The sequence below is a fragment of the Mya arenaria genome, chromosome 15, assembly GCF_026914265.1.
Source record: "Mya arenaria isolate MELC-2E11 chromosome 15, ASM2691426v1".
In the NCBI taxonomy this organism is placed as follows: domain Eukaryota; kingdom Metazoa; phylum Mollusca; class Bivalvia; order Myida; family Myidae; genus Mya; species Mya arenaria.
In genome coordinates, this window is record NC_069136.1 from 38088505 (window position 1) to 38111017 (window position 22513).

General features: G+C 35.7%; 2 protein-coding genes across 2 annotated transcripts; both read right to left on the reverse strand.

The window, feature by feature from the left end:
• Window positions 1-581: 581 nt before the first annotated feature.
• LOC128219352 (NFX1-type zinc finger-containing protein 1-like) lies at window positions 582-7235 on the reverse strand. Its single transcript, XM_052927159.1, has 2 exons — window positions 1600-7235; window positions 582-789 (listed from the first exon to the last, which is right to left on the reverse strand). The coding sequence occupies exons 1-2, from the start codon at window positions 6869-6871 to the stop codon at window positions 590-592; spliced, it is 5472 nt and encodes a 1823-aa protein (XP_052783119.1). The 5' UTR covers window positions 6872-7235; the 3' UTR covers window positions 582-589.
• A 6424-nt stretch (window positions 7236-13659) lies between these two features.
• LOC128219353 (iduronate 2-sulfatase-like) lies at window positions 13660-17211 on the reverse strand. The gene is made up of 3 exons (XM_052927160.1): window positions 16953-17211; window positions 15748-15884; window positions 13660-15252 (listed from the first exon to the last, which is right to left on the reverse strand). The coding sequence occupies exons 1-3, from the start codon at window positions 17209-17211 to the stop codon at window positions 14119-14121; spliced, it is 1530 nt and encodes a 509-aa protein (XP_052783120.1). The 3' UTR covers window positions 13660-14118.
• Window positions 17212-22513: the final 5302 nt, after the last annotated feature.

The following is a 22513-nucleotide window of genomic DNA, read 5'->3' on the forward strand; positions in this document are numbered from 1 at the left end:
AAGGACAAGCACAAGCACATTGTCAAACCACAAGCAGACATTAAGAGGCTCAAGTTTAACAAAATTTAATACTTGGGACACAAAGGTCACATAGAAAGCCACAATAATTCTGTTTAATATTATAGCTTTGAACATACAGTAAGATAAATCATCTTAGCGAACGATTATATATACAAAATGAAACGACTACGAATATTCATCCAGCCAAATGGTTTAAAATACAGAACACTTGTCCACACTGTTCCATCAACAAACACGAGGATATGGAAAAGTCTAGTGGAGTTCATTGAATCTCAACATCCGTATTTGAAACTGTGAGACAGTCTGGTCAACAACTGTGAACAGCTACGATGACTGGAACATGAACCCTAAATTCTCACCAATCTGAAAAGGTAATTACAATTCGGACTGTTTTGCCATGATTTGTAATAAGATTAAATAATATATGAACTAATGGTTCTTTCAGGCAGGAATTCATTAACATATAAGTTTAATCCAATGCATTGATTATTGAACGAACTATTTACTTGCACAGTATATGGTTATTCATGTACCTTATAAACGCATGTTCTGCTCTCGCGTACTTCGTTTAGTAAAGGTCATTAAAGTTGAAATTGGCAAGGTTGTTAGCTTCGTCAGAATACGCAGCAAAACGCGCTCCATCCATTTCGGGTGCAATGGTGTTGCCGGTCGTCAGTTGATTCCTCTCGCCGCCTATTTCAACTCCGCATTCGGGACATTTTGACTTCTGATTCGCCCCACCGCACTCACCAATACAGTACACGTGGCCTTTAATTAAAGATAACATAAAGTTATGTTCTACATGTTATTGGTTTAAAAACAACATTATATAACTGCTGCATGGGCATTTGTGTAACAGTCAAAAATGTTGTCCCGAGGTGGAGGGGATGACTTCTGAACTGTTGTCCCGAGGCCGATAGCTCAGAATGCCATCCCCTCTACCTCGGGACAACAGTTTTGACTATTACACAAATGCCCATGCAACAACTGTTTTATAACCTGATCATATATTTGTTCAAACGCGAAAAAAACCAAATACCTTTGTAAAGCGAATTTACTGAAATTTCACAACAAACAAATATGATAATGATTTGTTTACGTCTGGTAATGATCTTGATCGTATAGACAATTGAGCGCTTAAATTTCTTTAGTATTCTCCGTGAACCAAATAAAGTTACAAAACCAATACAAGAAATTCACGAGTTTAAACGATATGCAATTTATTTTTAGAATCTGGGTAAAACCCATGACGTACCTCTGACGTTGTAATGTTTATTACTATTTTTAAAACAGTCGAAAATAGTGAATAACAATTATATAGGGCATCGTGTAATAATGTGCATTATTACCACAATAGTGTATATGTGTATTGCATTTCTTAACGTTCGGCCATTTAACTACTTTTGTAGGCGACGATTGTTCAAAATTCGATTATCGAAAACCCCAAAGACAATAATTTTGCTATATAGTATTTCAAAGTTGATAAATCATTACGAAAATACTTATCGGCAGTCCAATTGTTAGACAGTAAGTGGTTACATATTTACAGTTTATCTAAACTCATTTAGAATTCCCTACCGTTTGGACACTTGAACCAATGACCTTTGGACAGACCCACGGCAGACACTATGGATATTCTTTCTTCTTCAGTAATGTCCAAACCATCGACCTTCAGCACGTCGTTCAGAAGCTTACTGGTCTCCTCCATTTTTTCTCTCATCGAATCACTGCGAATTTGTTCGCTATTAAGGATACCTTTCATCTCAAAGATGTACTTTTCTCCTTCAACCCTTTGTTTAGCTGTTAGCTTCTGTTCTACTGTAAGTATTTTGCAATACCAAGAACAGCGATAAAGCTCTCTTTCAAAATCTTCTTTTTCCTGTTCACTGAGAAACAATCTAGGTATCATGACCTTTTCGAGCGTCTCATTCAGAAAGTCAGTCAAAACTTTAACACCTTTCTTCATCTCTACATCCTGATTTGCAGACAATTTCAACTTTTTAAATTTTTGAGCTTGCTTGAATACTGATGCCGCGAGTTTATATTGCTCTGTTAACGTTTCCAGTTGTTGTACACATGCCTCAATATTTCTACCGATTTCAAGTTCTAGCAAACAATCGTTTAAGGTTTCCATGGCACGTCCCCTAGTTGTTGGAGGAAAGCATGGCTTTCCATTCTTGTACACCGCCGTATCCTTTGTCTTATACTCTTTCATTAAATTGTGAAACAGTTCTGTTGACAATGTTTTCTTTCTTTTTTTATCACCTATATACTGTTGTTTCACCAATTCTATGTTTCGGATGCATTCATTTATGTCGCTTCCGTACCTGACACACTTCCGAATGGGCGTTTTGCATTTTGGGCATCCCTTAAAGTTGATGATATTAGAATCATTTGTCATCATCATATACTTGTCAAGTGCTTTGTGTTCAATAATATGGCCGCAATCATTCAAGCACACGAATCGGGAATCGGGCTCATCTTCGCTTCCGAACAGAATTTCAGTTACTTCCTGCTCGTCGCATATTCTACACTGTTTTGGACACGGCTCTCCACACAAACCTATACACGGGTGTTTGCATTTCAGTAGCTTCTGACAAGGTTCATTGCACGGAGGTCTGTTGCATGGTTCGCTGCAAAGGTTCGTGCATTTGTAATGTTTACATTTCCAAAGACATGGTTCTATGCAAGGCTTACATGGAAAGCCGCAAAGATTGTCACAATAGCTATGCGGACAACGGTTTTCACACCTTCGTGAGCATGGAGGACAATCATCACAAGCTGATTTGCACTGGTGTCCACACACGAGGATTCGTTTGCAGTCAACACTACACTGATTGTGGAATCTTCCTCTCAGACATGAGCCGCATGTACCACTACATCGATGCTCACATTTGAGCAATGCCTGGCATGGAAATGGACATTTAGCTGTTGAATAATCGCAACATTTCACTTCTGTCGAATGACCACACTCAAATGACTTTCTAACTATTACCACACACTTTGCTTCGTGAATTTCCCCACACTTATTTGGACAGAGATGACCACACCGTAGTTTTGCCGGGCAAGGTTTGTAACCACACGAGAATTTCGCTGGGTCAAGGCTACATGGTACCTTTTGTGTATGATTGCACAATGGTATGACCTTTTCAATTCGAACCATGCAGTTGGGGCATTTCTCATAGCATCTTGCCTTACACGGATGGTTTTGTTCACATGCTAAAGTGCACATCTTCATGCATCTATATTGTTCGTGATTGGGATCAATAACATGACACTTCTGTGCACATTGATGACCACAGTCCAGTCTTGTATTACAATCACGATTGCAACACCCTAATGGGGCTTGTAGAAAGTATTTCGAGTCTTTCGCCAGGACTGCATGCTCTTCTGGGTGGTTTTCCCTCTTTAACAGAATGCCATCGGCAAGAGCGCCTTTGTTTTGTACTTCCGTGTAAATATTGTGCCATAACCTTGAACATTTTGAAAGTAAATCAAAATTTCCGATGACAAAAAGTCCAATTTTTGCTCGAGAAAGTGCTACACATATTCGGTTCTCCGTTTTCAAAAATCCAATCCGGTTTTCAGAACTACTTCTCACAAGCGAAAGAATAATAATATCGTTTTCCTCGCCTTGGTAGTTATCAACTACTGTTAGCCTGACCCCTTCAAACACGTCTTTTGGCATAAGCTTTTGCAAAGCTAAAAGCTGGCCATTATACGTCGTTAGAACTGTAAGCTGAAACGGACTGTACCCCTGAAGCAGAAAATGTTTGCACAATTTTGTTGCAAATTCTGCCTCAAAGGCGTTCGAGTAAGATTTGAGTTCATCTCCAAACGCTTCAAGGTGACCGTGGTTGATGAATTGCATGTTCTTTGCCACACCTTTCACATCTTCGTATCGTTGCACATTTGCATGATCGCGGAGTTGTGGGTATATGTGACGAACTATGTCAGCAATGTCTGGCCTCATTCTATGCTGCAGTTCTAGGCAATCGTACTGAACTCCATTTTTTATCATTCGTTCGAAAAGAGATACGTCGAGATTGTATTTTACAGCCAACTTGTACACTGTAGGGTTTGGACGCAGTTGTTTGTGATCGCCAATGAGTATTAAATGTTCACATCCTTTGCTTAAGGTTGTGATGATGTGTGCTTCCAGAACCTCTGCTGCCTCTTCTACAATGACTATTTTTGGTTTGATGTCACGCAATGCTGGTAGATACCTTGCTGCACACGTTGTTGTCATACCAACAACCGATGAACTGCGCATTATCTCCATGTCGACCAACATTGTGGCTTCACGAAGCCTCTCTGCGGCAGCATTGAATTCATCACGCTTTCCATCAATGCGTTCAAGATTTTGATCGATCGCACATTGTATCCAAAATCGATATAGACTCCATTTGTCGTTTAAATTCAGTTTACTTATATCGTGTATGAAAGCAGCTTCATCTTGTCTCATCTTTTCATCTGACTGGATATGGTTGTGAACAACTTTCCTCAATTCTGATAGAAATCGTTTTTCAACCTTAATTTCTCGTCCAATTATCTTCTCCTTCTGTCGCAGCCGCTTGAGTGTGTCCTTTAGATCCATAATAATTTCCTCAACTTCATTTTGAAACCGCATGCGTTTTTTGTCTTTAAGATCATTCTGTAATCTTTCGATTTTTTTACTCAAAGTGGTATATTCTTGATGTAACTCTTGCTCCTTCTTGTTACTTACCCTGTATGCAACATTTTCTTTTTGTAATTTCTGCATTACCTCATCACGTTTCTGCATTGTGATTGGATCGTCTGTGAGAATATCATTCAACATCAACGCCGGATTTCGTTGTATACCTTCATTTGAAATATCCACAAGATCGACTGTCACTTCGTCATCTTTAGGTGCGGCACCAGCTGCCGTTTGTCGACATCGAGTTTCCAAAGTCTCTATGCCAAGCCAACTAACTATAGCCGGATAACGTCCGTTATCGAACTGCTTTAGTTGTCTGAAATGAGGCTCTGCTATTGCAGAGCGTAGGGAATTTTCATGAATAATGTTCCGCAAATAAACATCAATTGACAATGTCAATTCAAGTATTGTTGACTGAATATCTTTAATGGCAGATTTAGCGTCAGTTTGAAGGTCTTGCATTTTGCCAACAAGCGAATTATTTGACCATTTATTTCTCTTTCGTGTTTTCAATGTGTCTTCTTTCAGCAGTTCACTAGACGAACGACCTCCTACTCGCAAGATGTTGTGCCTGTAAAACAGTTTTATTCCCTCAAGAAATTGATCAAGTGCGTGATTTGTGTAACATACAATGACCATTGGGCTGCAAGTGGTTGATGCATTTGTATTGGAGCTAGCCCACTTTGCCTTATTATGCAGAAGTATCTTCGCTATTTTGAGGCCAATATATGTTTTACCTGTTCCTGGAGGACCTTGAATAAGTGCAAATTCTCGTGTGAGCGCATTCTGAAGCGCTCTCATCTGTGACTCGTCTAAACCGAAACATAGCCTAGACGGCCATTTTTGTTTGTCCAAAATTGGCACCCTCAGTTCAGGCTTTTCAATTGTTGTTTTCCGATTCCTCGAACGAGAATCAGTTTTAGTTTCTTTACTTACAATTGGTCCAAAGTCATAAGTAGTTTCATCACTTACGTAAATCGGTGGTTTGACTTTTTGCTCGCAAAACACAATATGTCTTTCAAATGGAAGGTCTCCATCTCGAAATGTCTGTATTCCAGCTAGGACGTGCTTGTACGATTCAAAGTAGGCGGGCGTTTCAGCCATTTTAAAGTTCCTATGAATTAAGTCGACAGTTTTGATGTCATCTTCAAACCGAACAACAAACTGCCCTTCATCGATTTTGTCGCTGTCAATAATGGTTGCTAAATACATTGTGTCAAAATCATCTTCTGACAAGCAAACAAGAGAACCAAACTTTAATCGCTTTCCTAATTTCCAGTTTACATTTTGTAAACGATCTGTCATCGCTAGGTTCATGTTGTAACACAATCCTTGTTCTGAAATGTGAGGCGAGAGGACTCGTATGCGTTCGTACATTTTCAAATCAGAATTCCGTTTGCCTTTTTCAGCGTACGATTTATCTTGGAGTTGCGTAGTATATTGAATAATACCTTCCCGAAGTGGTCCAACATAATCCTCGCGCAAAAGCCGAAACTGAACATCGAGGTAATGGTCTAAGTCCATATAGTCCCCTTCTGTCACATTCTTACGTAAAAAGGGTAGAACGTAACCCTTGATTTCATCGTTCGTTGGCAAAACGGGTATCATTCTGAAATCGTCGGCTGGCCGATTCGATTGCGCTGTGTTCTTACATTTGTTAGCTCTTTCGAATTGCCTTTTTAGTTCTGAATATTCTGCACAATCATCTTTTACCCTTTTTGGGATTTCCATCGATAGCTGAGGTGTTTCTATTATCTGTTTAGTTACTGTGAACACTCGGGAAAATTGGCGATATGAGAGTAGGCTTCTGGCGGTTTGCTCCCAGATGATCGTGAAAGTGTTGATTGCAGCTCTTGTAAGTTTTACCGCATGTTTTACTGAATCCGATTCATCTTGAAAGTGTGAAAGTGTATCTAGAAGGTAGTCCAGTAGAGTTGTAAAGAAATGTTCCTTCATAAGTACCTCAAACAACATTGTTAGTGTGCTGGACTGACTTGTGAAAGCATGTGCAATTACTTCTAAGAACACTTCAAGATATTCTGTTTGCTCTGCAGTTTTTTGAATTGCATCGACGAGATTATCTTCGGAAGAGGTTAATTTAAAGCTAACCTGTGGTGGATGTTCTTTAAGAAGTCGCTTTAGCGTTTGCATACTTAAATCTTTAGAATTCATACTCCTTGCTGTTTTTGGATTGCTGTCTCTTTCCTTATCTTGATGGTTAAAAGGGTCTTTTTCTGATTGTTTACCATGCTTACCAAAGTTATAAGTGGTCTTTGGTCTGCATTCATTGACATAACGAGAATCGGTTTTATCTGACGGTTGTAAGAGATGTCTTTTACTATACGTGTCTGATTGCACCGTTTTGGGTATGTGTTTGGCAGCTTTGTCCGTCCAATGACCTTTACTATTTTGATTGTAAGTGGTCTTTGGTCTGCATTCATTGACATAACGAGAATCGGTTTTATCTGACGGTTGTAAGAGATGTATTTTACTATACGTGTCTGATTGCACCGTTATGGGGCGTGTGTTGCTTTGAATTGTGTGTGCTTTTGGTGCACATGCGTGGGGTTTTCTTTTCTCTTCTATGTCTGACTGTATGGGCAGCTGTTGAATCACTGATGTGACTCCATTTCCATTGTCGACGTTTTGGGCTGCCTTGTCCTCCCATTGCTTTTTAGGGTTTTGATTGTAAAAGGTCTTTGGTCTGCATCCATGGACATAAACAAGTTTAGTTTTATCAGACGGTGGTTGGTGTTGTCTTTCCCTACACGTGTCCAAAGGCGCTTTTTCAGAGCGTATTTTTGCAGACTTCTTTGGTGTATCTGGGGTTTTCCGAACTGTATCCGCTTCTTTAGGAGGCTTTACTCGTGTCTTTCTTTTTTCCCCTATGTCCAGGTTTTGCGAATTCTTATATATTTGTTCAGTCCGAAAATCGGAAGAATCCGGTGGATTTCTCGATCGATAATTATCTTTCGCGTTTGCTGGATATTTGCTAGTTTTTGAATCTCTTACTTTGTTGGCGCCACGAAAAGGTTGTTTTTCTGGCATTCTTTTAAAATGTCTTCCGTTCTCATTTTGGCTCACTGATTCATTCGATGTTGGTACTGAATCGTTTGCAGTATAAGGTATACTTACATTTCTTTCTTTTCTTCTATCAAAGAAAAAACTGGATGATAGATTTTCGTTTTCTGTGCTATTTTCATTGTCTTTTAAAATCTCGGCTTCGGAAGTATAATGTTTAGGTTTTGTTTTGTCATTATTTGAAGAACTTTTACTTTCAGATGTCGTTTTATTTTCTGCAGTTTGTCTTTTCATTATGCGCTGTGTGTCTGTTAAAGAGCAATATTTAAAAAAGCGATTACTCTTTTGTTTAATTAGACAGATTCATAGTTTCAAATAACATGTATTACGCAGCATGTTCTTAGGGTCTATATATGTCATAAACATAAGCAATACATTCGCTTGATAAGCTAAATCATTATCACTTTATCATGCATGGCTATCTAGATTTCCTTTGAAAACATATCAATTGACCTGAGACTTAAATCAGATCATTAATTTTAAAGTGTCGTTAACCACTAACAAGAATAAAATATACAAAACATTATTGTTTGTTTCAGTGTGCGAACGAAGTATATTTCACCGAATGAGAGTCAAAAGCTATATTTTTAAGTGGTGTTGTCACAAGTTAAATATTCACTTTTGGAGTTCACGGGGTAGAATATGGCGATCTTACATGAAACAAACATTTTTTTCTTTCTGTTAAACCAAGCCTGTTGCTGTTATTAAAAGAAATTTAATTTTATTTTAAAATAATACGCGACATACTTTATGCGCACGTAATGTCAAATGACGTGTAACAGCCCTGTGTTTGATTTAGAAGTAAGAAATTTCAAAACAGAATAATAAATTGATATTTCTGCTGTTAGTAACAGTGAAGTATCAATTTTATTTCATTGATAAATATATATAAGCAACCGGAATCAAACGGTAAATTTGCGATACTTGATGTTTATAAGGTTGAGCAACAAATAATTTGGGCCGATTGTTCAGCTCTTTGTTAAACGTAACAACATTGTTATCGGCATTGTTGTCAACTTTTAATCGTGAAATATTTGATGATGTGCTCGCATATTCATAAAAAAATAAGTACAGCTTGTTAGAAATGCTGCAGATAACAAGTCTCTCTATTAAACGTCCAGAGCAGTACAGATGTTTAAAAAGTTGTATAACGATTCGATAAAAACTACTGATTTATGACGGTGTTTTGTTAAGATAAAATCTAGGGACATAATTTATGACCGGATGTGACCCATATTCGTAATTATTCAAGACAAATGCAGACAAATATTCTGACCAAGTTTCATAACAAATGATTAAAACTATTGAATTTATATAAGGGATTATTTTTTCTCCTAGATTTGACCTAGTGACCTACGCAATTAATCATTTTGTATTGCTGTCATTGTTTCAAACCTTTATATAAAGCGTATTGAATTTACCTTCTTTTATTTATAAACACAGAAAAGCATTTGTCAGACAATCATTTAAACGGATTTTGGTAATTTTAACATTAAATATTTCAATTTTCAATAGTGTTACGAACGCCTTTCGACAATACAGTGCATTCTATATTACACTGTTCAATATATGTTAACAATAGAGCTCTTTTAGAACTTGTGAAAATGTGTATTTATTGATACAAACGTTTCGTTTAAGTTTCACACGATATCATTTTATTCGATGTCTAACCCTTTGTACACGAACGAGTGCATTTAATGGAAACTATTTATCTTATATATTCACATTGTCAACGATACAAATTAATTATTGAATCCAAAGTTTGTATTTGTATCGTTTTTCTTTTAAAAGGCTTAGAAGATTACATTAACTTTAATTTGCTATTTAAAACATTGTTCTTGTAATCACACATTTAGAATAAAAGCAATACGTACCAATTTTGACATAATCTAATCTTTCTTGTTTATTTCAAGCGCCATATCCAGCACGATTGACTAAACGCATCGCGACGGCTCGATGTCGTCATAGATAGAAGGCGCTTCTTATATAACTTCATTGAATTTATCGATTCCAATTTTCTAAAAACAGTATCAGGGCGTTTTAAACAAACGAATCGTGAATTATTTTCTAAACATGAGCCACATTACGCGAAAACAGTCTGTTCACGGTGATTTGTTCAATGATAAGACCAATATTCCCTACCGAACGTTCGGTTGTTATGCTCTTCGATTTAAAAGAAGATAGTTGTCGCTTTGTCCGTCTGTCTCTCTGACCGGGAGTACAATCCCTTCGAATGATTGTAGTTGTATTGGTCAGTGAACCATATCGCTTGTTGAGATTTAAGTAAGTTTACTAAGGCATTCTGAGATTTTCTGACATTGTTACTGCAGTAATTCATAGTTTTCTATGCAAGACCGTAAAAAGAAATGACCCATTTGATAAATCTGATAAAAATGTTTTCGGTTAAAAGTCACTATTTTTTACACGTCATATGACACTAAAGCAGGAATTCCTTTCAATCAAACTACTGTGCTGTGTAAGTCCCTAATCGCATTAAGAACTTAAGTACAAGCTTAATTAAAACGAACGCTCACCATTTTAAACCGCTGCGCTAGGCTTCAGTCATGTAGCTTTGATGCTTCCGTCAGATATCTAGATGTTTTCCGCGTCCGCTTTAAAAGTAGTCAACTGGTAGGAACGTACGTCACGCGCACGTGCTGAATCGGTTCCACACGTACTAGAAAAACGTCGACAAACTAGGTTTTTTTTAAAAAAACAACAATATTATTTTCCGAAATAAGATCACACCACATCTATCCAAAAAACAGACCCGAGCGTTATTAATATTCAGTTTAATGTGTTCGTCTCCTATAAACACATATTCATAAATATATTGATTATGCAAAAATGTATATAAAATCAAGATTAAATTAAAGCTTAACTAATTTATATATGGACAAAAGTAACACATTCCATATTCACTTCAAACTAGGGGAATGTTTCAGACGGCCAGGCGATGATATGGCTTATCGCAGTGTGCGTCATGCAATTGTGTTTTATCATCAACGATTTATCTATATCGGAAAACAAGGTTCAAACTGGTTTCAGAAATCCCATGTCATGATGAAGATTACTGAATGGTTGAGAACCGACCTGATCTGTTTTTATCAAATAAACATTTATCAAATATGGAATTAGATATGCACTAAGAAAACTCTCGATATCGCAATTGTAAAACAAATTTAGCCGAATTTATTTAGTGAAATTTCTATTAGTAAGGGACTTCCTTTCTTCCATAATAGGGAAGGAGTCTATTCTTTATTTTCGTTTCCATTCTCGGGTATTTGGCGCTCGTCCCAAATTTTGCCACCTCTACAGACAAATCCTGGGCCCGCCTTTACTGCCGCGCTAATGTATCGATATATTGATCCATCTTTCAGACTATCTTGCCAATAAAACAATGTGGCTAATATTGCTAAGCCGAGGAAAAGAACATGATGAGAAAAAAGTTCAGTAAGGAACTACAAGGAAGATTGGCATGTTCAAGAATACAAAGTTGTTTCGGTGAAGTATAATAGAAAATATATTGAATAACAAATCTACAGCATTTCAACTTGATTATTTCAGGTTAGTCGGAAGGCACGGAACGTTGGGGCCGCGGATTTGGTGGGTGTGGATTTGGTATTCCATCGTGCCGCGATTTGTTTTTAAAAGCCGCCTCTCTAACACTCAATTTGCAGCATTATTTTAAAAGAGGTTTAAAGCGATTTCAATCTCATTAAAGGACACCTCATTTAATCACATTAATAAAAAACGTCATCATTTATGCATTAAATTATTAAATATGTACTGTTTTAAAAAAGCTCAATACGGATAGCACATAATAAACATTTAAAGATGCACAATTACTCCCAAATAAGATTTAACACATTTAATACAATAGTTTTAATATACCAAAGAGGATGAACAAATGTCGAAAACATTGATTCTTATGAAGGATACCGAGTTTAATTTAAAAGAAATGAGCAGAAAACACAATATTGCTACCTTATCAGACCATAGTAGATCGCAGTTAATCTTTTAGCATTCACCAATCATTTAATATGTTTGCATTTTAAGCTTTAAATACACGGTTATAATATTGTTTATAGTAATTGATATTTTTCATAAATGCAATACTTAGTAGGTAGTTGGGGGTGTTTTACACAAAATTTATATTTGTTTCAGATATGTATGTATTGATTTTAAATAAGAGTGTAATTGTAATGAATAAAGTTCAATATGAATTGCATATCATGGTATAGCACTTTTTAAACACCCCAAAGGTTTTAGCGCGGAGCCGCTTCTTTTCAAATATTGGGGACGCGGCAGCGGCACCTGCGGCTACTGCTAAGACGCGCCTGATCGGTATAACAAGACATTGGTTTCATTATTGTAATGACTATCAAGGCAGCTGAACAGATTTGAATTTAATATCTATATCTACACTGTTTTTAAAACTGATTTATTATCAACACTCTTAGATTGTAATTTACTTATTGTAACTCATACATATATCTTCCTTTGTCTACTTAAGCGACGAACTTGTTTGATTTACTTTAATCAATGATTTGCTGATAAACCAGAGATATCCAACACGAGAGGTTTACGATACGTAAACAAAACAGGCTGCTAGGTCAGAAAGGGCACGTCTGATGCACATTCAATGATCCTTAATGGGGCACTTGGAAGGGCCAATGTTCAATTCTTATTATGTACGTGTTGTAACCGTTCTCAATACTTATAGTTTGTTATGAACACCTTAGTTGTTATCTCTACTTTAGTGTCCAAATGATGTATAATTTGTTATTTTTTATACTTATTTCTGAAAAGTTGTCTCTGTCAAACAAAAGGGCACATCAGGGATCAGTAGTGAAATGATAGCAGTCTACCGGAAAAGAGAAGTGAGGTGCCCTTTCCTGCTATCTTGGCCTAGCTGGAGCACTGACTATTTGAACATACCGTCTCAAAGGCCCAGTGTTAAGGCGTCCGCCTACGGAGCGGGGCTCGTGGGTTCGAACCCGGGCCGCGTCATACCGAAAGACGTTAAAAGTTGGTACAAGTAGATCCCTTGCCGGGCGCTCGGCATTTAAAGGGTAGTGCTTGGAAAAGTGGTGTACTCAGTACTGGTTCAACCCAGGAAATGTGTATCCCGTGTATCGGTGCTTTACACCGAGCACGTTAAAGAACCATGAGGTCTCTTCGCAAAGAGCTAAGGTATCGCACCCTGATCTCTTGTATCTCACTTTGTTTCAAGTCTTCGAATGTCTGGATTTGACTGCTGTCACTTCTATCTCATGTCACTTATGGCATTTAAACACAATTTAAGTCGTGATGGCGTCACGGCGGGTTCAAGCCATAATGCAGCCATGGGCGCGGACAGACCTTGATAAACTCAAATAAACAAAACAAACAAACAGCCACTATTTGAACCCAAAAGATCTGAAGAATACGTATAATTGAACCATCGGTGAATGAAATACTAAAAACACCCGACATCCCTTAAATAAATCATGAGGGAAACACTGGTTAATTATCATTTCCCTCGGATACCAAACAACAAAGTCACAATTATAATAATTTATTAGTATATGGAATTTAGATACTGGTAATAAGGAGATATATAATTTGTAATTTAATATTTTACATTAAGCTTCCTAACAATGACACATGTTTGTACGACCCCTCAAGATAATGTGTGGTACACATGGCAGAATTTAGTGACGTAGTTGACAATCCCTTCCATAGCAACATTTCAGTATGATTTATACATTTATTGTATAGATACCAATTCAATTTCAACTTATTAACATCTCAAAAGTATAGACTTTTAAAATACAATACCTCGAAATTCCAGAAATACTAAAGCATTGTCTAAAATGAGAACATTTTTTAATCGTATATATAATGCAAACAGACAAAACATATTAACAAATAATAAAACATATTATTTATAGACGTATTGTATGGTTTCTGTAAGAAAATTAACCAGCGCCCTATTTAATGAGCAACTTAGATTCAATTAAAAATTAAGATTAGAAATAAAGTGGTTTGATTGGTCTGTATATTTAGCTGACCAGTAGGCTGAATGGAGTCACTGAGGCATGTCTAAGGATGATGATAAGATCAATATTGAAAACTGTTGTGCAATTTTTGCTATAGAATATTTCCATTAAAAATTGAAATAGAAGGGAATATACTTTGAGAAAGACTAAAATGTTAAATTTTGAATCATGCCGTGCTGTGTGGTGTAGAAAAGGAGCTTATGGGGTAAACTGATTTAATAATTTGTGTGATAATGAAGCCCTAGTCACAATGACATTTAAGTCAAGATGGACACAAAAGTATGTCTTGTTACTTCACCCAACTAACGCCGGGCCGGCCTGATGTAGGGACGGACTGGCGTGCCTCCAGCCGGCATGTAACCGCCAACTAAGGTTTGCCCGCAGCGTGGCATACGCGGTGTCGTCAGCCCTGTTGTGATTCTCGTCAGGGTCTACGGTGTGATCGTACAGTTCTACACCATGCAGCTTGGTCCAGTCGGGTTTGAAAGTCTGGTAGGAAAACTCGGGCCACTCAGTGTAGCGGTAGCGCTCCGTGCGGAGCGAGTAGCCCATAATGTTCGTTCGGTGTTGGTGCCGCTGGTACTGAGAAAACGCGACATGCTTCCAGTCTGCTGACGTGTTGTGAACGAGGGGCATGAAACTCTCCCCTTCCGTACATGTGCTCACATGGGCTGAATTTTCGGGGCAAATGGAAACTTTGGGCAAGCCTACAGCCTCTACCAACGTTGGAAATAGGTCCACAAACTCCACAATACGCCTGGTGCTAAGGCCGGAGTCAGTTAAACCGGGAATCTTCAGCATCATCGGAGCATGGGTAGCCAGCTCGAAATTGGTAGATTTCCCCCAGATGCCGTGTTCTCCCAGCTGCCAGCCGTGGTCGCCAACTAGTGAAATCACTGTGCTATCTGCGAGGCCCAGTCTGTTCAGCTCGTCTAGAACTACACCTACCTGGGAGTCTACCCAACTCACCGCCGAGTAGTAAGCCCGTCTTAAGTCTAGTGCAATATTGTTTGGTATCGTATTGTTGATTTCGCCAGTAAAACTTGACCTATGAATATCTTCATACTGTGTTCGAATCTCATTACTCTTAAACCAGGCGACTTCTGGCATACCCACGGGTGCTTTATTATTGCTGGGAAGTTTCAAAGTGTTTAAGGGATACAGGTCACCGAAGGATGCCGGCGAGACAAACGGCAAGTGGGGGCGAATAAACCCCACGGCGAGGAAGAATGGGGTGTGCGCATATTTCCCGCCCGTTGCGAACTCGCCAAGTTTCTTGGTGGCGCTCTGGGCTATCTTGTAGTCGATAAGGGGATTGGCATGGAGAAGATTATCGGGCACGAACTGCCAGGAGGCATTCTGCCGGTCCCAGTTGGAAGAGCCGGGGTAGATGTCGGGCTCAGACCAGGACAGGGGGTCTTTAATGCCCTGTGGAAACAATGAAAAGTAAGAAATAATGTATACAAATCTCTTTTCACGTCAGATATTATCTTGAAGGGCTTATTTCCGAAAAATGCCTTTCAAAAATGAAATACAATGGAATATTTCAAATCATAGGAATATGAACATACAGTCAAAACTTGCAATGTCGAATTCGTTGTGACCTAAGAAAAAACCCTCGAGATAACGCGCACACGTTAAAAAACAAAATACCACAAATCTCTCATTCAATCCAAATTATTTGAAATAGTTCGACATAACCGGAACATCGAAATAACAGAGTTCGACAAAACGAATTTCGACTGTATGTTTTTTTTTTTGTGTTTAAAGAACCAATAACACAAATGCAACACACAATTAGTTTTATAAAAACTGTGCGGATAACTTTCAACAATCACAAATCAAGATGACTTTGACACATCAGATATCGATTATAGATCGGTAGATTGTTTTATTATAATCGATCATCGATATTATGACTACCTGATGAAAGATCTTGCCGATGCCGATAGACCTGCGGCCATGATTCCGAAAGTACTGTGGCAGAGTGGTGAAGTTTCCGCCCGCAGACCGGAAATGCGTCTCCAGGTCGTACACGCGCGTGGTGTCCGGTCGCCGGCCTGGATAAATGCAAGTGTCATTGGAGAAAAGTTTCGAAAAGTTCAATGATTGTAGAGAAAGTAATATTAATTTATGCTAATATAAAAGACTCTTATCCGATATTTTGCGTGAGAATTTTTGTGTTGTGGGGGGGGGGGGGGGGGTGCCTGTAGAAAGCCCACTTGTCTGGCTTAGTAACCACGAACCACACATATCTATACGTACGCCAAGTCCGGAAAACGAACCCGGGACGCCATAGTTAAAAGCGAGTGAGCTCATCACTTCGCTAAACGGACGACATTGGATTAGTGTTAAAGTATGTATGATTTGTTTTATCCTTTGTTTCTCTAATTGTGATACACTAGCAGTAACAATTTTTCTTTATGTTTATAACAACACACTGAATTTACGACAAGAACGCTGCGGAGCGAACTCCACCGTTCGTCTGTTGATGTTATTTCTCAGTCTAACAAGGGGCCTAACTTGACGATGATTAAAGGGACTACATACTATACTACATGTACATTGGGTCTCTCATAACATCCCACCCATATTTGATATGAATATCTTGAACATACGTTGAGCTATGGCTTAGGTTAAAGTTTGTTTCGAACACCGCCGCTGACGAAGCCTAGAACACAATCAAAGCTTTGACAATACCTTGATCTGTTGACTTTGAACATCAGAACAAAAAAGAACAAAAAGAAATTAAATTAAGAAGCCGATAAAACACTTTTTTGCTATATGTTTATGTAACAGTCGAAACCCGTTATGTCGAACTCTGTTATCTCGATGTTGTGGTTATGTCGAACTTTTTTCGAATAGTTTGGGATGAGTTAGAGATTGGTAATTTGTATGTTATATTAAATATTCGTTATCTCGAAGTTTTCCCCGAGGTCCCCAAGAAATCGACATAGCGAGTTTTGATTGTATGTTACGGAGTTCTTATTTCAATGACTGGTGATTGAATCCTATTTTAGGCGTACAGATTTTGCAAAAGTTAATGTTTTTATTGGTTATTTCCCCCGATCGAGTTTAAACTCTATAAAGTAAAGACGAAAACCTATAAACAATAAGTAGTATGTAACCTGTTAGGAAGGATGTCCTGCTGGGACTACATACGGCCTGCTGCACATACGCGCGGCGCACGAGAAGGGAACTTCCGGCCAGAGCGTCCATGTGGGGCGTGTGTGGCGGCGGATCGTCATGGGTCGGGAAATCGGCGCCCCGGAAGCAGCCGAGGTCAGGGCGGAGGTCATCCACGATGATAAACAATACATTCTTTCGGGCGCCACATTGCAAGAAGAATCCGTATAGTAAGAATAACAATGTGTGTGCTCTATTCATTGTTAAACTTAGCCGATAAAACAGGACCACGAGTTGTTAAATGTGAGTTGATAAGACATTGTGGTCTTGTTATTGACCTTTAATCGGAAGACAAGATAATTATGTTATTGTACGTTAAATTCATCTACGGGAGATAACTGTTGGAATATTAAACAAACCAAAAAACTTGGTATTAATGACTACTGAACAAGAAAAATAATGTTATAAAATATAATAGCGTTGAATTTTTTGTGACGGCCAGTGACAATCGAGGATTTTTCAAATGTCCTGTTCGTTAATGTTACGTCGAGCGATTTTGACAAATGCGCCCCAAAAAAAGTTGCATATATATATGCAACAACACATGTATATATATTGTTGCATATAGTATTTATAGTTGCATATACTCTATATATACATGTATTTGCATATGGTGTATATAGTTGCATATACACTATACATACATGTAGTTGCATATGGTGTATATAGTTGCATATACTCTATATATACATGTAGTTGCATATGGTGTATATAGTTGCATATACTCTATATATACATGTAGTTGCATATGGGGTATATAGTTGCAGTTACTCTATATATACGTGTAGTTGCATATGGGGTATATAGTTGCATATACTCTATATATACGTGTAGTTGCATATGGTGTATATAGTTGCATATACTCTATACAAACGTGTAGTTGCATATGGTGTATATAGTTGCATATACTCTATGTATACGTGTAGTTGCATATGGGGTATATAGTTGCATATACTCTATACATACATGTAGTTGCATATGGTGTATATAGTTGCATATACTCTATACAAACGTGTAGTTGCATATGGTGTATATAGTTGCATATACTCTATATATACGTGTAGTTGCATATGGGGTATATAGTTGCATATACTCTATATATACGTGTAGTTGCATATGGTGTATATAGTTGCATATACTCTATATATACGTGTAGTTGCATATGGGGTATATAGTTGCATATACTCTATATATACGTGTAGTTGCATATGGTGTATATAGTTGCATATACTCTATATATACGTGTAGTTGCATATAGTATATATAGTTGCATATACTCTATATATACATGTACTTGCATATAGTATATATAGTTGCATATACTCTATATATACATGTACTTGCATATAGTATATATAGTTGCATATACTCTATATATACATGTAGTTGCATATAGTATATATAGTTGCATATACTCTATATATACATGTAGTTGCATATAGTATATATAGTTGCATATACTCTATATATACGTGTAGTTGCATATAGTATATATAGTTGCATATACTCTATATATACATGTACTTGCATATAGTATATATAGTTGCATATACTCTATATATACGTGTAGTTGCATATGGTGTATATAGTTGCATATACTCTATATATACATGTAGTTGCATATGGTGTATATAGTTGCATATACTCTATATATACATGTACTTGCATATAGTATATATAGTTGCATATACTCTATATATACGTGTAGTTGCATATGGTGTATATAGTTGCATATACTCTATATATACGTGTAGTTGCATATGGGGTATATAGTTGCATATACTCTATATATACATGTAGTTGCATATGGTGTATATAGTTGCATATACTCTATATATACGTGTAGTTGCATATGGGGTATATAGTTGCATATACTCTATATATACGTGTAGTTGCATATGGGGTATATAGTTGCATATACTCTATATATACGTGTAGTTGCATATGGTGTATATAGTTGCATATACTCTATATATACGTGTAGTTGCATATGGGGTATATAGTTGCATATACTCTATATATACGTGTAGTTGCATATGGTGTATATAGTTGCATATACTCTATATATACATGTAGTTGCATATGGTGTATATAGTTGCATATACTCTATATATACATGTAGTTGCATATGGGGTATATAGTTGCATATACTCAATATATACATGTAGTTGCATATGGTGTATATAGTTGCATATACTCTATACATACATGTAGTTGCATATGGTGTATATAGTTGCATATACTCTATATATACATGTAGTTGCATATAGTATATATAGTTGCATTTACTCTATACATACATGTAGTTGCATATAGTGTATATAGTTGCATATACTCTATACATGCATGTAGTTGCATATAGTATATATAGTTGCATTTACTCTATACATACATGTAGTTGCATATAGTATATATAGTTGCATTTACTCTATAGATGCATGTAGTTGCATGTAGTATATATAGTTGCATATACTCTATACATACATGTAGTTGCATGTAGTATATATAGTTGCATATACTCTATACATACATGTAGTTGCATATGGTGTATATAGTTGCATATACTCTATACATACATGTAGTTGCATATAGTATATATAGTTGCATTTACTCTATAGATACATGTAGTTGCATATGGTGTATATAGTTGCATATACTCTATACATACATGTAGTTGCATATGGTGTATATAGTTGCATATACTCTATACATACATGTAGTTGCATATAGTATATATAGTTGCATATACTCTATATATACATGTAGTTGCATATGGTGTATATAGTTGCATATACTCTATATATACATGTAGTTGCATATAGTATATATAGTTGCATATACTCTTTACATACATGTAGTTGCATATGGTGTATATAGTTGCATATACTCTATACATACATGTATTTGCATATGGTGTATATAGTTGCATATACTCTATACATACATGTAGTTGCATATGGTGTATATAGTTGCATATACTCTATACATACATGTAGTTGCATATAGTATATATAGTTGCATATACTCTATACAAGCATGTAGTTGCATATGGTGTATATAGTTGCATATACTCTTTACATACATGTAGTTGCATATGGTGTATATAGTTGCATATACTCTATACATACATGTATTTGCATATGGTGTATATAGTTGCATATACTCTATATATACATGTAGTTGCATATAGTATATATAGTTGCATATACTCTATACAAGCATGTAGTTGCATATGGTGTATATAGTTGCATATACTCTTTACATACATGTAGTTGTATATAGTATATATATAGTTGCATATACTCTATATATACATGTAGTTGTATATAGTATATATATAGTTGCATATACTCTATATATACGTGTAGTTGCATATGGTGTATATAGTTGCATATACTCTATATATACATGTAGTTGCATATAGTATATATAGTTGCATATACTCTATACATGCATGTAGTTGCATATGGTGTATATAGTTGCATATACTCTATACATACATGTAGTTACATATGGTGTATATAGTTGTATAAACTCTATACATACATGTAGTTGCATGTAGTATATATAGTTTCATATACTCTATAGATACGTGTAGTTGCATATAGTATATATAGTTTCATATACTCTATATATACGTGTAGTTGCATATGGTATATATAGTTGCATATACTCTATATATACGTGTAGTTGCATATGGTATATATAGATGCATATACTCTATATATACGTGTAGTTGCATATAGTATATTTAGTTGCATATACTCTATATATACGTGTAGTTTTTGCATATGGTATATATAGTTGCATATACTCTATATATACGTGTAGTTGCATATAGTATATTTAGTTGCATATACTCTATATATACGTGTAGTTGCATATAGTATATTTAGTTGCATATACTCTATATATACATGTAGTTGCATATAGTATATATATAGTTTTATATACTCTATATATTCATGTAGTTGCATATAGTATATATAGTTTTATATACTCTATATTTACATGTAGTTGCATATAGTATATATAGTTTTATATACTCTATATATACATGTAGTTGCATATAGTATATATATTTTATATACTCTATATATACATGTAGTTGCATATAGTATATATATTTGCATATACTCTATATATACATGTAGTTGCATATAGTATATATAGTTGCATAAACTCTATATATACGTGTAGTTGCATATAGTATATATAGTTGCATATACTCTATATATACATGTAGTTGCATATAGTATATATATAGTTGCATATACTCTATATATACATGTAGTTGCATATAGTATATATAGTTACATATACTCTATATATACACGTAGTTGCATATAGTATATATAGAGTTGCATATACTCTATGTATACGTGTAGTTGCATATAGTATATATAGTTGCATATACTCTATGTATACGTGTAGTTGCATATAGTATATATGGTTGCATATACTTTAAATATACATGTAGTTGCATATAGTATATATATAGTTGCATTTACTCTATATATACACGTAGTTGCATATAGTATATATAGTTGCATTTACTCTATATATACGTGTAGTTGCATATAGTATATATAGTTGCATATACTCTATATATACATGTAGTTGCATATAGTATATATAGTTGCATATACTCTATATATACGTGTAGTTGCATATAGTATATATAGTTGCATATACTCTATATATACGTGTAGTTGCATATAATATATATAGTTGCATATACTCTATATATACGTGTAGTTGCATATAATATATATAGTTGCATATACTATATATATACGTGTAGTTGCATATAGTATATATAGTTGCTTATACTCTATATATACGTGTAGTTGCATATAGTATATATGGTTGCATATACTCTAAATATACATGTAGTTGCATATAGTATATATATAGTTGCATTTACTCTATATATACACGTAGTTGCATATAGTATATATAGTTGCATTTACTCTATATATACGTGTAGTTGCATATAGTATATATAGTTGCATATACTCTATATATACATGTAGTTGCATATAGTATATATAGTTGCATATACTCTATATATACGTGTAGTTGCATATACTATATATAGTTGCATATACTCTATATATACGTGTAGTTGCATATAATATATATAGTTGCATATACTCTATATATACGTGTAGTTGCATATAATATATATAGTTGCATATACTATATATATACGTGTAGTTGCATATAGTATATATAGTTGCTTATACTCTATATATACGTGTAGTTGCATATAGTATATATAGTTGCATATACTCTATATATACATGTAGTTGCATATAGTATATATAGTTGCATATACTCTATATATACATGTAGTTGCATATAGTATATATAGTTGCATATACTCTATATATACATGTAGTTGCATATAGTATATATAGTTGCATATACTCTATATGTACGTGTAGTTGCATATAGTATATATAGTTGCATACTCTATATATACATGTAATTGCATATA